Source organism: Cotesia glomerata, unplaced genomic scaffold (assembly GCF_020080835.1).
Source record: "Cotesia glomerata isolate CgM1 unplaced genomic scaffold, MPM_Cglom_v2.3 scaffold_180, whole genome shotgun sequence".
In the NCBI taxonomy this organism is placed as follows: domain Eukaryota; kingdom Metazoa; phylum Arthropoda; class Insecta; order Hymenoptera; family Braconidae; genus Cotesia; species Cotesia glomerata.
In genome coordinates this window covers 1-13,341 of record NW_025402220.1, presented here as the reverse complement: position 1 = coordinate 13,341, position 13,341 = coordinate 1, and the positions used below count along the sequence as shown (strand labels likewise).

Here is a 13,341-nt window from a genome sequence, read left to right as displayed (position 1 = left end):
AGCCTTTCATGCTTCGAGGTAGAACAATCAGAATAAAAAAGCTATAATTATTGTATAGGAAACTTATCCGAAAAACGTAATTTAAGAAAAAAGTGTAAGTCAGGAATTAAATCTATATTCTTTTTTTGTTTAATCAAGCTTAATGTTTTTGGCATAAGTTAAATTGATGAGTCGGAAATAATTTTTCCGTACATTTGAATTTTATGAAAAATTCTTATTTTTGTTAAAGAAACAGTAAATAATAACTACAAATATTCGAGTTCAATCACTTTCATTATAATATTATTTATGTTTTCATTTATCACTTTCTTAATAATTCGACTGAAATTTTAACCCTTTTTTTATTCAAAAATTATAGCTTTATCAAATTGAATAAGGATCAGTCAAGTATTTTCTTAACTGTAATCATCAAATAAATCATTATGAAACTTCCAACGTTACGATTTCTCAACCAAAAAGACGGGATTTTTATTATTTACTTCATTTAATATAAAAAAAAAATTTTGTAATTGCTAATTTTTTTCCTAATTGATATATTTCTTGATTACAGAACAATAAACCCTGAAAATGAAAATATAATTGTTTTTCTTGAATTACAGAATTATAAAATCCACAATGTTTTTTTTTTTTTTATCAAATTCTGAAAACACTGGTTCCTAATGGTTCTCATCACTTTTTTATTGTTTCTTAAATTTAAAAATTAATGAATAAATATGTAGTAGAGAAACCAGTTTTTGCGTCGAACAAAAGTTTTTTTTTCTCATGTACTTTTTAAAAGATTTAAATGGAAAGCGATAAATACAGTACTTCTATAAAAACCCTATTTTTCTTTTAACATTTAAATAGAAATCGGGAAGGGAAGAGAAAAAATAGCAGTCGAATAAAATTAGCTAGTTGTCGGAAAGTTTAATGAGCAATAATAAAAAATAAAAAATTATGTTTTATAAAAAATAACGAGCTATTTTCAATTTTTAGGAGCTTCTATATGAAAATTTTAAGCTTGAGAAAATACACAGCCGTAATACATTTTTTAACTTAAAGATTATAATTGTAATATTTTCCGGTAAAAAACTTTTTGAGAAATTGATTTAAAATTTCTTAATGAACAACGGAAGATACTCGAAAATAAATTATGAGTGATATTGGTGTTAATATCTGAATTTGTTTTGATTGTTTTTTGTTAGCAAAAAAAAAATTGTTTGAATATTTATTTTTACTGTTCAAATAATTTTTATAAGAATTGGAATGTTTGTGAGAGAACATCAGATTTATATCGTTTTTCAATTTTTTGAAATTTTATTATTAAAAAAAAATTGTTTTCTTGTTTAAGCTTAGCACCGGGCGGTGCGCGCAAGTTAAACGACTAATTTATTATATTTTCAACTTCTAATGAAAATTATACGATGAATGCTATATCCCAGGAAAATAAAATTTAATCAAGAATTTTTTGGCTATTTACAGAGCCTATTCAGGTTTTAGATATTTGCAATAGTTTTCGAAATTTTGCCTGAAAACCGAACCTTAATTTTTTATTAATTTTATTAATACATGTAAAATTTGCAAATATTGCTTCAATTTTTTTCTTTACGTTTACAAATAAATGACAAATCGAACAACACATTAAATGTAATTATCCGTTGCGGTAAAAAATTGTAACCCTAAGAACAGTAGTTCGATATATATATATATATATATATATATATATATATATATATATATATATATATATATATATATATATATATATATATATATATATATATATATATATATATATATATATATTATGCTGCTCAGCTGGAATAGAAAGAAAAATTGTAAAGTGGGCCTCAGAGTTTACTTTTAAAACTGGTGGTGGGGAGAAACGAATCTCGAGTTCGACAGAAACATTCATCAGCTGTGCTGTTACTGTAGTATACAGGCTGTATCAGATTGTCTAACTTTGTGCCTCGAGTACACGTAGTCAGATACGTATGTAATTTGTTTTGTTTTAATTATTATTCTGAACATTATTTCATAGTGTCAAAATTGTTATATTTTATAACACTTCGTGATAATTGGAAGCAGAAACAATTTTATCTATTTAAACATATAAATTATAAGTGTAGAAGTATTAAATAATATACGTTTAACTTTTCACTTTTTCAATTAAGAATTATTTATTCAGCAAGATGCGCCGAGGGCCATACCAAAAATATTTAGACCGCTATGGTAACTGTGTAATACCTCGTTCAACATACTATAAAAAAAGAAACAACATAATATAACTGTAAGTATTAACTTTATTTAAAAAAAAAAAAAAAAAACAATAATATATCATCAATGAATCTTTTAAGAATTCGCTTGTAACATTTCTTCGAAATGTAAATAAAAAAATTTTGCATAGCAGAAAATTTATAAGTTATTGATCAATAAAAAAATTGCGCGGACAGTGGCATATCGATAAAAATTGGCCTCGGAACTTTAAAAATTAATTTTTTCAAAATAAATTCTAAAACAGTTCTACAATTTTTAATGTTTTACTAACAGTAAGAAATATATAATTAAAAAATTTGAATTAAAAATGTATTGTCTAAAGGCGGTGTTAAAATTAAAAAAAAATTCATCTTATTTGAAAAAAATAATTCTTTTTAATATGTAAGGATGTTACAGCTTTGATAAAAGGCATTCTATGAAAAATTTAGAAAAAAATTAAAAATTATTTCATTAGAAACTTTTTGATAATGAAATTGCAAATTACGTTTCGAAATAGTTCTGATCAGTTATATTTCATTCATTTCGATAGTGAGGTCAAGAAGTTTTATTTTGCTTGTGTGATCTTATAAATTTTAAGTACAATTCAAAGATTATACTTACACTATATTGTCTTATAGTTACGTTTCTTCCTGATCGCGGATACTACAGTTCATACTTCCTTCGAATTATTTTTATGATTAACTCCGTAAATTATAATACAATAAATTGAAATAAGGCACTGTTCAAATACATAAATATATATTGAACTAATAAATCAAATTGATTTTAAAATAAAGACAAAAATGATAAGAAATGATTTTTAATTAATCAGAAAGTAGATCACAGTATTAAGTAGAAGTTGAAAAAATGAAACAAAAAATTCTTTTATGCACTGTACGTTTTATTAAAGCGCTTAAGCATTATTCATTTTCAATTTTTGTAAAAAAATTTTATTTTTATAATTTATTGAAGTATTTAATTTTTTTTCATATTGCAGAAAGAGAGCCCAGAAGTGGACTACTCTTCAGTCACAGCCGTAGGAAATCCTTACTGTCACAGATCGAAGTATAATTCGGACAATATTGATAATAGCCAAGAATTGCAAGTTGTTGAAATTAGTGATGTATATTCGAGCAATCATATCGAAAATAGCGTGGACAAGAAAAATTATTCGAACTTGTGGCTCCACGATGAATTAGATGACCATAAAAACATAACATACTTATGGTTTCACAATGAGTATAATAAAGAAATTGAGGATAATGAAGCTTGGTTTGACGTAAACATATTCACATGAAATTAAAAACAAAGTAAATGTCAACAATTTTTTTTTATATTCTAACTGTACTGGGATTTTTTGCTTGTGTAGGCTGAAGACATCTTGGATGAACCTTTTCATGAGCCTGCTTCAAATGACCTGCATGATGAGGTATTTCTGAATAATATTATTTTAAGTTTATAAATATAACCTTCGAAAACTTAAAAGAACCACTCGAAAAGTAATTTTGATGCTGTCGGTAGCAATAAAAAAAGGGACAGTAAAAAGTAAAGACACAACAAAACTTATTGAAAAGCGTAGAATAAAAACAGTATTAGAGCTCCTTAATAATTAATTTATAAGATTATAATGTGGATTTCACTCATTATATGTTAAGTGCGATTTTTAAAAATTTCAATATGAATTCAGCTTAAAAAACAAATGGATCTACAATAATTAATAATTTAATTTTTTGTATAAGGAAATAGAAAAAAAGAAACAATTTTTTTTTCGTTAATGAATTAAAAAATATCGAGAATCAAAAGTATCACATTTTTTATGGAAATTTTTAAAACTTGAAACACAAGTCTATTGCTCAATATCGCGGCGAAAAAGTCTAATGTTTTTAGTTTATTTATGTTCAAATCAGTCAGGCACGGAGAAAACAAAAAAATAAAGAAGTACATATAACAAATCCTGTACAACCCTATTAACTTTAAGAAATTGTACTGTGAGTAAAGTCCAGTAAAGAATAGATAATTCGATATTTCAGTTATTCGTTGATTTCCATTTTTTTTTTAAATTAAGTTAAATAATATATTTAATAACATAATCTAATTAGTAAATTCATAATCGTTCACTGAAATGTTCCCAAGAAAACATGACATTAAAAGATGCTACTTTGTATAAATAAAGCAGAGCTTGATGGTTAAGTCGTCTATGAAACCGTTTTAAAGATTTTTTTTTCTCTTATCACTATGGCAGTATATTTTTAATTTAAAATCGGATGTAAGACAAGAAAAAAAAACTTATTTGTTATGGGTCCTTTATGCTTTAAAAAAAAAAAAAAACAAGATCTTAAATCTAAAAGGGTGTATATTTTTTTTTTTTTATAAAAATGGACTATTGGCCTAAATCGCAAAGAAATCACAAGGATACTGAAAATACAGACTTCTCAACTTATTCTATTTAAAAAAACATCTCTCCATACATGCCATAAGGACATGTACCAGCGAAAAATATAACTGAAAGATATATAGACAAATAAAGAAAATAAATTTTTTTTTTTAAGTATACATTATTATGATTGATGTAAAAATGTTGCAGAATTTGATTTTATTGTATCCAAATCGATAAAAAATATTGTTCTGAAGCTGAAATTTCTAAACATTATCAAACTTGCAAATCGTATTTATAACAGTCCCGAAAAAAATTTTTGCTTGTATAACTCTTACGGTATCAGCAACGTAAACACTTTAAATCGAATAAGTCGAAAAGTTAGTAGTTTTTCAGCCCACCGGGCGTAAAACGACAACTTTACTCCAGCTGTGCTGAACGAAGTCGTCTTTTTCCGCCTTCGTCAAAGAGACAAATAGCATACACACCGCAAATAATAACTCGGCTTCGCCTCGGTCAACAATTTCATGTGATCTGAGACATTTCTCATTTTACTGCTGTAGTTGTGAAATATATACTAAACTTTTCTAGTTATTTATATTTTTCTGAAATCAATAATTAATTTTTATTAAAAAAACTATACACCACTGTGGCTTTAATAATGTTTTTGCTTTTAAGCTAAAAGATCTGATACAAAATAACATTTTTCTCATGTTTTCATAAGCTTATACTTTACAAATATTTCAGAGTCGATTAAAGAAAAAAAAAATTTTTATACGCCCTTTTAATAAAAAGAACGCGATATAATTATGAACCTAAAAACGTTTCCGGCTTAAAAATAGTCTGCAACTTTTTCTGTCTGTTCAAAATTTTTTAGCTCACTTAATAAGGTTAACAGATATGTACTGTGATTTTACACTTTTAGGATCCACAAAATTTTCGAAAAATGAAAAAGAAACAATAATCAAGACTTAAAACGTATATTATATACACACAAACGTGCTGCTTTTCATCATTGTAAAAACACTATGGTTTTCATCAGTGTCATTGGTTTTCAAAATATTTGTCGTGCAATAAAGAAATAGTTAATAAATTTAATTATCTTCATACTATTTCAATGTAGTAACACTGATGTTCATTCGACTAATAATTACTGTAATCCTTTTTTATTTTTTACAGAAACAAAGTCATCGGAATACTACTGAAGAAAGTTACAATCAAACGCTATGTAAATGTACTTCAATTACGAGAGGTGAAGCATTACTAATGACATTACTGTTGGGAGCTCAGCAATCATTAACGTGGACAACTATAACATCAATATTGTCTCTAATTAACACTTTGTTCGGTGAAAATGTAGTTCCAGAAACAAAATATCAACTTTTTAAAACATTACAACTTAAAGATGAAATGATTTCCTATCATATGTTTTGTACTAATTGTTTGTTTTATATTTGTACTGAAAAGAATTCAAACTCTGGAGACCTGAAGTGTGCGGCTTGTGGGATTGAGAATAATAAATCAAATATTTCATTTTTTTTAACGTTGGACATGGAAACACAACTCAAAACAATTTTACAAGATAGTGAAATACAAAAATGCTCAAAACGACCGTTTTGAAGGAAGGATGAAAAATTGGACGGTAATGTAATAAAAACATAACTGATGGAGAAATTTACAAGAAATTGTCAGCTGCGAATAAAACCATTATCTAATAAATTTAATTTAACATATACTTTCAATACAGATGGATGCCAGGCGTCAAAATCAAGTAAAATTTCAACCTGGCCTATATATGTCATTATAAATGAATTACCTGCTAAATTGCAGATGAAGCATATGGTTATGTGTGGTTTATGGATAAATGAGAAAGAACCGAATATGCAATTATTTTTAAAACCATTCGTTGATCAAGCGAATAAATTGTCAAAAGATGGTTTTCAATGGAAATTAAGAAATAGAATAATTGTAAGCAAATTCATTCCAGTCTGCGCTGTTGTTGACTCAGTTGCGAGATGCAAGCTACTGAACATTGAAGAAGTTTAATGGATTATACGGCTGTACATTTTGCGAGCATCCCACTGAATTTGTTGATGGATATAGAAAGTACACTATGTCTACAACAATTCCTCCGCAACGCACTGATGCGTCAATAAAGAACAAGATGGAACTCACAGGTCGAAGTGAATATGGGAAAGATGTTATGGGAGTTTGGGGACCCTCACCACTGATGAATTTGAAATATTTTGACTTGGTTAATGGTATGTCTCCAGACTACATGCACGCTTTTTTATTGGGTGCAGTGAAACAGCACACAAATATACTGTTAACATCTTTTGGTAAGGAGTATTACGTGGGTAGTCCTAATCAGCTAGAAATTATTAATGAGAGAATTATGGAGTTTAAACACCCAACCTGCATAACTCGGTCTCCAAGAATAATTACGGAGAGAGAAATCTGGAAAGCTTCTGAATGGCGATCGTGGTTGCTTTTTTATTCTCTCATTTGTCTAGAGGGCTTACTACCGAAAAAATATTTGGAACATCTAGCTATGTTAGTAGAAGCATTAAATATCATGCTATCAGAAAATATAAAAAAACAAGAACTGCAAGCTGCAGGGTTTTTTTTAATTAAATACGTGGTTTTATATCAAGAATATTTTGGTAAAAGTGCAATGACGTATAACATTCATTTACTTTTACACATTGAAAAAAGTATATCAAATCTAGGACCACTATGGTGTCACAACGCATTCTGTTTTGAAAATGAGAATCATTTTATCTTAAAAATGGAAAAAAGTCCATCGCATGTTGAAATTCAGGTAGCAAGAAGATATATTTTTGAAAAATCTTTGCCATCATTTGGTGATACAATAAAGAAAAGTGATGGATTTACAACTTTTTGCGAGAAAAACATAACTGGACGATTGAAAAAAACATTTCAAGTAAATGGTTGTACATTAATTGGTAAAGGCAAAAATTATAGTCTAAATACATCAGAGCAAGAGATTATGAATTCTGCAGGAAAATGTCGATCATTTAATAGATTTATTTCTAATGGTGTTCGATATACTTCAGAACACTACCGCGTGTGTCAGAAAATAAACGATTTTATCGTTGAGTTGAAAGATGGAAATTTTGGTAAAATTACAAATATATGCTGTTTCGGAACTGATGATGATGAAAAAAATTTATATTTTCTATAGTGAAATAAAACCCCATAACAAATTTTTATCAAACTAAAAATTTGACTGTTCACAATATTGAAAAATGTTCTGTTACTGAAAAGTTATGTGTATGTAAACCTGAAAAGATAAAGCAGCCGTGTATGTTAGCTACAGTGCACAAGAATAATTATATTATAAAAATACCAAAAGGATGTTTTGGTGATTAGAAATATTTATGTATATGTACACAAAAGTTGTAAATAAGTCAGTATTGTTAAATTAATATTATGTACCGAGTAGGGTATTTTTGATATATCGTATTCATGAAAATATTTCACGTAAAAAATATTGTTATAACTAAGAAAGATGTTTTTTTATCACATCTTTAATTCATAATTGTAGAAATGTATTAATACATTATGTAAAATATATAAAATTGAGTATAGGAATTCTTACACTCAATTTTAAATTACAAAACGTATTAAAAAATTACTTTATGTTGTTAATATTTCGTAAGAAAAAAATAATTTTTCGTTTGATCTTCGTTATACTCAGATATAAATTTATATTATGTTTTGCAATTTTCAGATAACATCATTTTTCGATTAAATGAAAAATTGGATAGTTATAGTTTCTATCTAAATAAAAGTAAACGTTTTTTTTTTATTTTTAGTATTTTATGCCTTCCGTATATTGTATGAAAGAAAGACTAAAATAATTTTATAAGAAATCGGATGCTCTGTTTAGAAACTCATTTAAATTTTTTGAAAAAATACTGTCTCGAAAGTTATTTAAAGTTAAATTCAAAATAGACGATAAATTCGATCAACTTTCTCATACTTAGAATTTATCTTTTTGGAAGTATTGCAATAAATTATTTATAACAAATAATAATCAAGAAATGCAGTGATCTGCGAAAGAAATATTAAAATTCTTCAGAAATTCAGTTTGATTTTTAAATAACTTTTGAAAATAACATATTTATTAAAAATTTATCGGAAATTCTTTTTCTGCAGCGTCCCATTTCTGATGAATTGTTGCTCAGAGTTTTTCTGTTAGTATATTTCAACAGTATTAAGTTATTATTAATAAGCAAAAAATCTGGAAATAAAATTTAAAAATTTATAGAAGTAGGATAGTAATATTTTTTTTTTCAAATAATACTTCTCCATTCTAATTTTTATATTCCCTATGAAAATGATTAAGGGTAAGAAAACGGACGGTAACTTATTTTTGTAGAATTTGACATGTTTTAAAAATTACTGATTTACTCTGAAAAATTATAATTTAGACTTCCGCTTCATATATACCAAATTTCTGAAAAGTTCTGAAAAAGTCTTCCGCAAGAGTCTAAAAACTATTAAAAATATAATCTTAAAATTGCTTAATACGACTGAAATAGATTTTTCATACTTTTTCAGAGCGTTTCCGAATTTTTCAGACTTATTAATTCTTGAACAATTATTTTTTTGAACACTTCAGGAATTAAATATACTTCTAGCAGAAATGTATTTCCACCAGGGAACCTATGATGAAAAGATAGATTGTAATATCCATAATTGAATTTATAAAATCAAATTTTATAGTGTTTAAAAATAAAAGTTTGTATGAAAGGGGTTTCGCATAAGCTTACTGAATCCTGAACCAATCCTAAAATTGTCAGCAACTGGCGAAATGCAGGTTTTCTAGGAACCACTTTAAAAGTCGCATCGATATACAATTCGAAAACATTATTTAAAGATCGTAGAAATTCTAAATCAGCATAAATAATAGATTTAGAATGATCATTATCTTCAATAGTTATGACTGTGATATTGGTTTGATTGTGACTCGTGTACATGTTCCATTCGGGCATCTCAATTAGGTTTATATACTGATCAATTGAATCCGGTATCGGGGGTTTTATTTGTCGGCGCCACCTCAACATTTTTGGATAAATATCAACCCATGTGACATGAATAGCTGCTTCATGATGACTGAAAAAAACACAGTTTAAAAAAAATTATTAACTCAATATGATCCTTAATATAAATAGATATAACAGTTTTTTTAATACTTACAGCGAACTAATTTCATCGTAGATAATTCTTAAAGATTTGAAATGATGAGTTGTTACCTCTTCATATAAAGATCTTTCGAAGTTGTAAATTTTTTCTGCATTGCTAACTCTAGCGTGATCATGATTACGAGAAATAATTAGTTCATTGTTAATTAGTTTACCTCGAAATTTACAGTTTTTTCTTTCTTTGTATTTACATATCACATACCTATAAATAATGATTATTGACTTTCAAAAAACAGTAAATTAAAATATTGAAGATAATTCAATCATTTTTACTTACATGCCACCAGGAAATGCTTTGGAGCACATGTATTCATATCCATCGATACTTATCATAGGGATTCGACGACGCGCCAGAGTTTTTTGACCGTAGTGAAAGCAAATGTTTGACATTGCAGTTCTTATTTTTATTTTCGTGATTACGATTAAATTTGTCAGTTATTTTGATAACACTTTGTTAATGGTTAGAAGTACTTTTATTTATGAATAATGTTTAACCCGCAGATGACTTTATATTTATATTTATTTGGACAGTCCAAGATATATATAGCATATAAATTAAGGAACTACTGAACTCACATGGTATACCATATTTTAATGGAGCCGACACCAGTAAAGTATTTTGCGGAAATATTATACACACATCCGACTGAAAAAATAATTATAGAGGGCAGTTTGATTTAAAAGACAAAACACTCTCGGAGTCGAGTGGATATTACGCGTCATTAGTCGATCATCAGTTTTATTCTGCGATTTCTGGATTGCACATTTAATAATTTTCTATTTAACCCTAGTATCTGCTTCTGAAGCTTAGAAACTAAAAAAAAAATATTATTTACTACGAACAACGAAAGTAATCTTGCTTACGGTATGTATAACATCAAAATTCTTAATTGTTACTATTACAAATTATATATTTTTAGTTTTATTTATTGAATGTTTAAAATTTTCAGGCAAAAATGGCGGAAATACATGGTGGATTCCGATACAGAGTTCAGCGTCGCAATAATAATGACGTGTAAGACTTTCATTTTTTTTTACTAATTTTTAAATTTATTTTTAAATTCATTTTATCATATTAAAGTTAGCTATCACTTGAACATTTTTTAATTTTTAAAATTTTCTAAAAGTCAATTTTTTAATTTTTTTTTTATGCTGTAATTTATTTATTAGAAAATTTTTAGAATTATAAAATATCTGCTAAATTAATTTTCATATTTATTTTAAAATTTTAAATTTTTTGTAATTTATTTAGATTTTTAGTCTGCGCTTATCGTCTTACCAGATTATGCACTGGGCGAGCTATTAAAAGTGCCAATGAATTTCGTTTGATTAGAGAGCATAATCACGCACCAAACTTACGTCTTGAAGAAGAGAGAGCCTTCGTGAGACAATTATATGATCGTTGCGAATCTCGGTTAGCAAATACCCGTGATATATACGAGAGTTTAAGGGCAACGCATGTTTTTTTTTTTTTTCATGGAATTAGAAAGGATAAAAAAAATTTTTAATTTTAACTTTAAATGATTAAATTTGTTATTTATAGGTATGCAGATGCAAGTAGAACAATATCCTGGCGAAGTCAACAAACAAACATGCGACGAAGGCAGCATAATTTTATACAAAGCTTACCGAGGGTTCTTTCGTTAACCCATTTTAAATTGTGTCTTGAAAATGATGCCAGATATGACAATTTAACTCATCACTCGCATGGTTCTATGCAATTAAGATTTCGTACTCAGAACGACTTGGGTACTGTTGCAGTTATGGGTGATTCAGAGTTAATTAATAAATTTGATCCTAATTCTACAATGTACATCGGTACAACTAATACTATTTTACCTGCGGGATTAGATGCAAGAGAGACTTTAATAATCGTGCTTTTAAACAGGAATCACGTATGTAATATAAATTTGATTTATTTATTTATTTAGTTATCTATTGTTGTATATATTCTAATTTCTTAAGTAATTTTTTTTAATTCTCAGGCTTTTGGTGTTTCGTGGGCATTCATGCCAGACAGGTCTGAAGTTAGTTTTAACGCCGCGTTGGACATTGCATGTTCTCAAATCGCTCCTCTAATGAATCCAACTAAAATTTACTATGACTATGAGCAACGATTGAATGACTCATTGAGAGCAAATATTCCCGGTGCAACTTTAAAAGGAACTTTCCTTGCTTATGCTAACGTAAATTTGTTTTCTTTACGTAAAAATGCAATACCGCATTGTCAATTAAATATTTCTTTTCATCTTTTTTATTATTATTATTAGATCAATATCGCTAGCTGTTTTTATTAACTAATTAAAATTTAAATTTCAGGTAATGATTCGTCGTGCTACACTATTAAATGTAGACCTAGCAGACGTGAATAATCAAATAATTTTTAAAAAGTTGCTCGCTGTTGCCTTACTTCCTGCAGCCAGTATAGTAACAGGATTTTTGTGGCTTCGTTCAAACATTCCTGGAGAGCTTATACCGATTTTCGAAGATTTATTTGTCTATTATCAGGACAATCTAATTAATTTGCTGGGCCCGGAAAATTTGTCATTTTATAATGACGTTGATTCTTTCAGTGATTCTATGAAAAATCATATTTTTAATTTAAATACCTTATTAAATAACAACAACAGCGTGTGGAATTGCTTAAGTAAGTATATAAACAATAATATTTATTTTTTATTCTTCAATTATTATTATTTTTAATACTTGATATATTAATATTACTTTATATATTCTTTTTGATACTTTATATATTATAAATTTATTATAGGAATCTTTGTAAATTAGAGCATTCGCTCTTACAATGATTTCCACGCGTTGGATATCAACGCCAGAGTCAGTTGCACTCCCCGATCACGTCCTTCTCTGTCACTCAAAAAATTACGTCGTGTGTGGAAATTATTCGACAGAAATCAGATGGAATATCAGACGTTCTTCGCCTCCACATCAGAAATTTTAACAGAATTCACAAACGATCTGTTACATAACGGTGTAGAGCACGCTCACGACTTTCGACTATTCCAAGATCGTAATGTCCAAATCAATATTGATGCCGATAATGTTAACCATCAACCCCATTTTGTAGGGCCATTGGTATTTGCCGAAGAAACGATTGATGATGTTAGAGCCGTGAATCGTCGTGCTCAAAGAGTTAATCTTGCAGGCCAGCCGCAAGTTGTTGCTATCCAAGGTAATATTTTATCTGTAAATAAGTTAATAAATAAATAAATAAATATAACTAATATAATTTTACTTTTTTATTTGCAGTTTTCGATGCACAAGACAACTTATGTATTTTCTGCGTTGATCGGCCGATCAGTCGATGCTTTTCGCCCTGCGGACACCAAGTAGCTTGCTTGGAATGCACCGAAAATTGGCGAGCTACTGCCGTTGCAGATAGAATTGACTTCACTTGTCCAATTTGTCGAACTGTCATCCGAGAAGTGTCCATCATACCGGCCGCTGCAGCTTAAAGTGTTCTGCTTAAATATACATAGTTAC

General features: G+C 27.9%; 3 protein-coding genes across 5 annotated transcripts; 2 read left to right on the top strand and 1 right to left on the bottom strand.

Moving 5' to 3' along the window:
• Positions 1-3,232: 3,232 nt before the first annotated feature.
• LOC123274011 lies at positions 3,233-6,229 on the top strand (the record flags this gene model as incomplete). Its single annotated transcript, XM_044741514.1, has 3 exons — positions 3,233-3,514; positions 3,605-3,664; positions 5,789-6,229. Coding segments are annotated over 3 exons (783 nt in total), but the record flags the coding sequence as incomplete, so codon positions are not given.
• A 3,084-nt stretch (positions 6,230-9,313) lies between these two features.
• Positions 9,314-10,895, bottom strand: LOC123274010. The gene is made up of 3 exons (XM_044741512.1): positions 10,118-10,895; positions 9,836-10,042; positions 9,314-9,751 (listed from the first exon to the last, which is right to left on the bottom strand). The coding sequence occupies exons 1-3, from the start codon at positions 10,228-10,230 to the stop codon at positions 9,349-9,351; spliced, it is 723 nt and encodes a 240-aa protein (XP_044597447.1). The 5' UTR covers positions 10,231-10,895; the 3' UTR covers positions 9,314-9,348.
• LOC123274008 lies at positions 10,326-13,004 on the top strand. Of its 3 annotated transcripts, none has more exons than XM_044741510.1 (7): positions 10,329-10,705; positions 10,791-10,855; positions 11,093-11,254; positions 11,384-11,735; positions 11,826-12,026; positions 12,160-12,487; positions 12,611-13,001. In XM_044741510.1, the coding sequence occupies exons 2-7, from the start codon at positions 10,797-10,799 to the stop codon at positions 12,625-12,627; spliced, it is 1,119 nt and encodes a 372-aa protein (XP_044597445.1). In that variant the 5' UTR covers positions 10,329-10,705; positions 10,791-10,796; the 3' UTR covers positions 12,628-13,001. The 3 variants fall into 3 exon arrangements, with proteins under 3 accessions (XP_044597446.1, XP_044597445.1, XP_044597444.1); XM_044741509.1 differs by having other exon boundaries at positions 10,332-10,705; positions 11,093-11,296; positions 12,611-13,000; XM_044741511.1 differs by lacking the exon at positions 11,093-11,254 and having other exon boundaries at positions 10,326-10,705; positions 12,611-13,004.
• Positions 13,005-13,341: the final 337 nt, after the last annotated feature.

Excerpts from the sequence above, each read along its gene's own strand:
- LOC123274010 (XM_044741512.1), bottom strand. The coding sequence starts at position 10,230 with ATGTCAAACATTTGCTTTCACTACGGTCAAAAAACTCTGGCGCGTCGT. Across the intron at positions 10,043-10,117 it reads AAAGCATTTCCTGGTGGCAT|GTATGTGATATGTAAATACA; the intron begins GTAAGTAAAAAT and ends CATTATTTATAG. Across the intron at positions 9,752-9,835 it reads TACGATGAAATTAGTTCGCT|TCATCATGAAGCAGCTATTC; the intron begins GTAAGTATTAAA and ends TGTTTTTTTCAG.
- LOC123274008 (XM_044741509.1), top strand. The coding sequence starts at position 10,797 with ATGGCGGAAATACATGGTGGATTCCGATACAGAGTTCAGCGTCGCAAT. Across the intron at positions 11,297-11,383 it reads TACGAGAGTTTAAGGGCAAC|GTATGCAGATGCAAGTAGAA; the intron begins GCATGTTTTTTT and ends TGTTATTTATAG. Across the intron at positions 12,027-12,159 it reads CTTTCCTTGCTTATGCTAAC|GTAATGATTCGTCGTGCTAC; the intron begins GTAAATTTGTTT and ends TTTAAATTTCAG.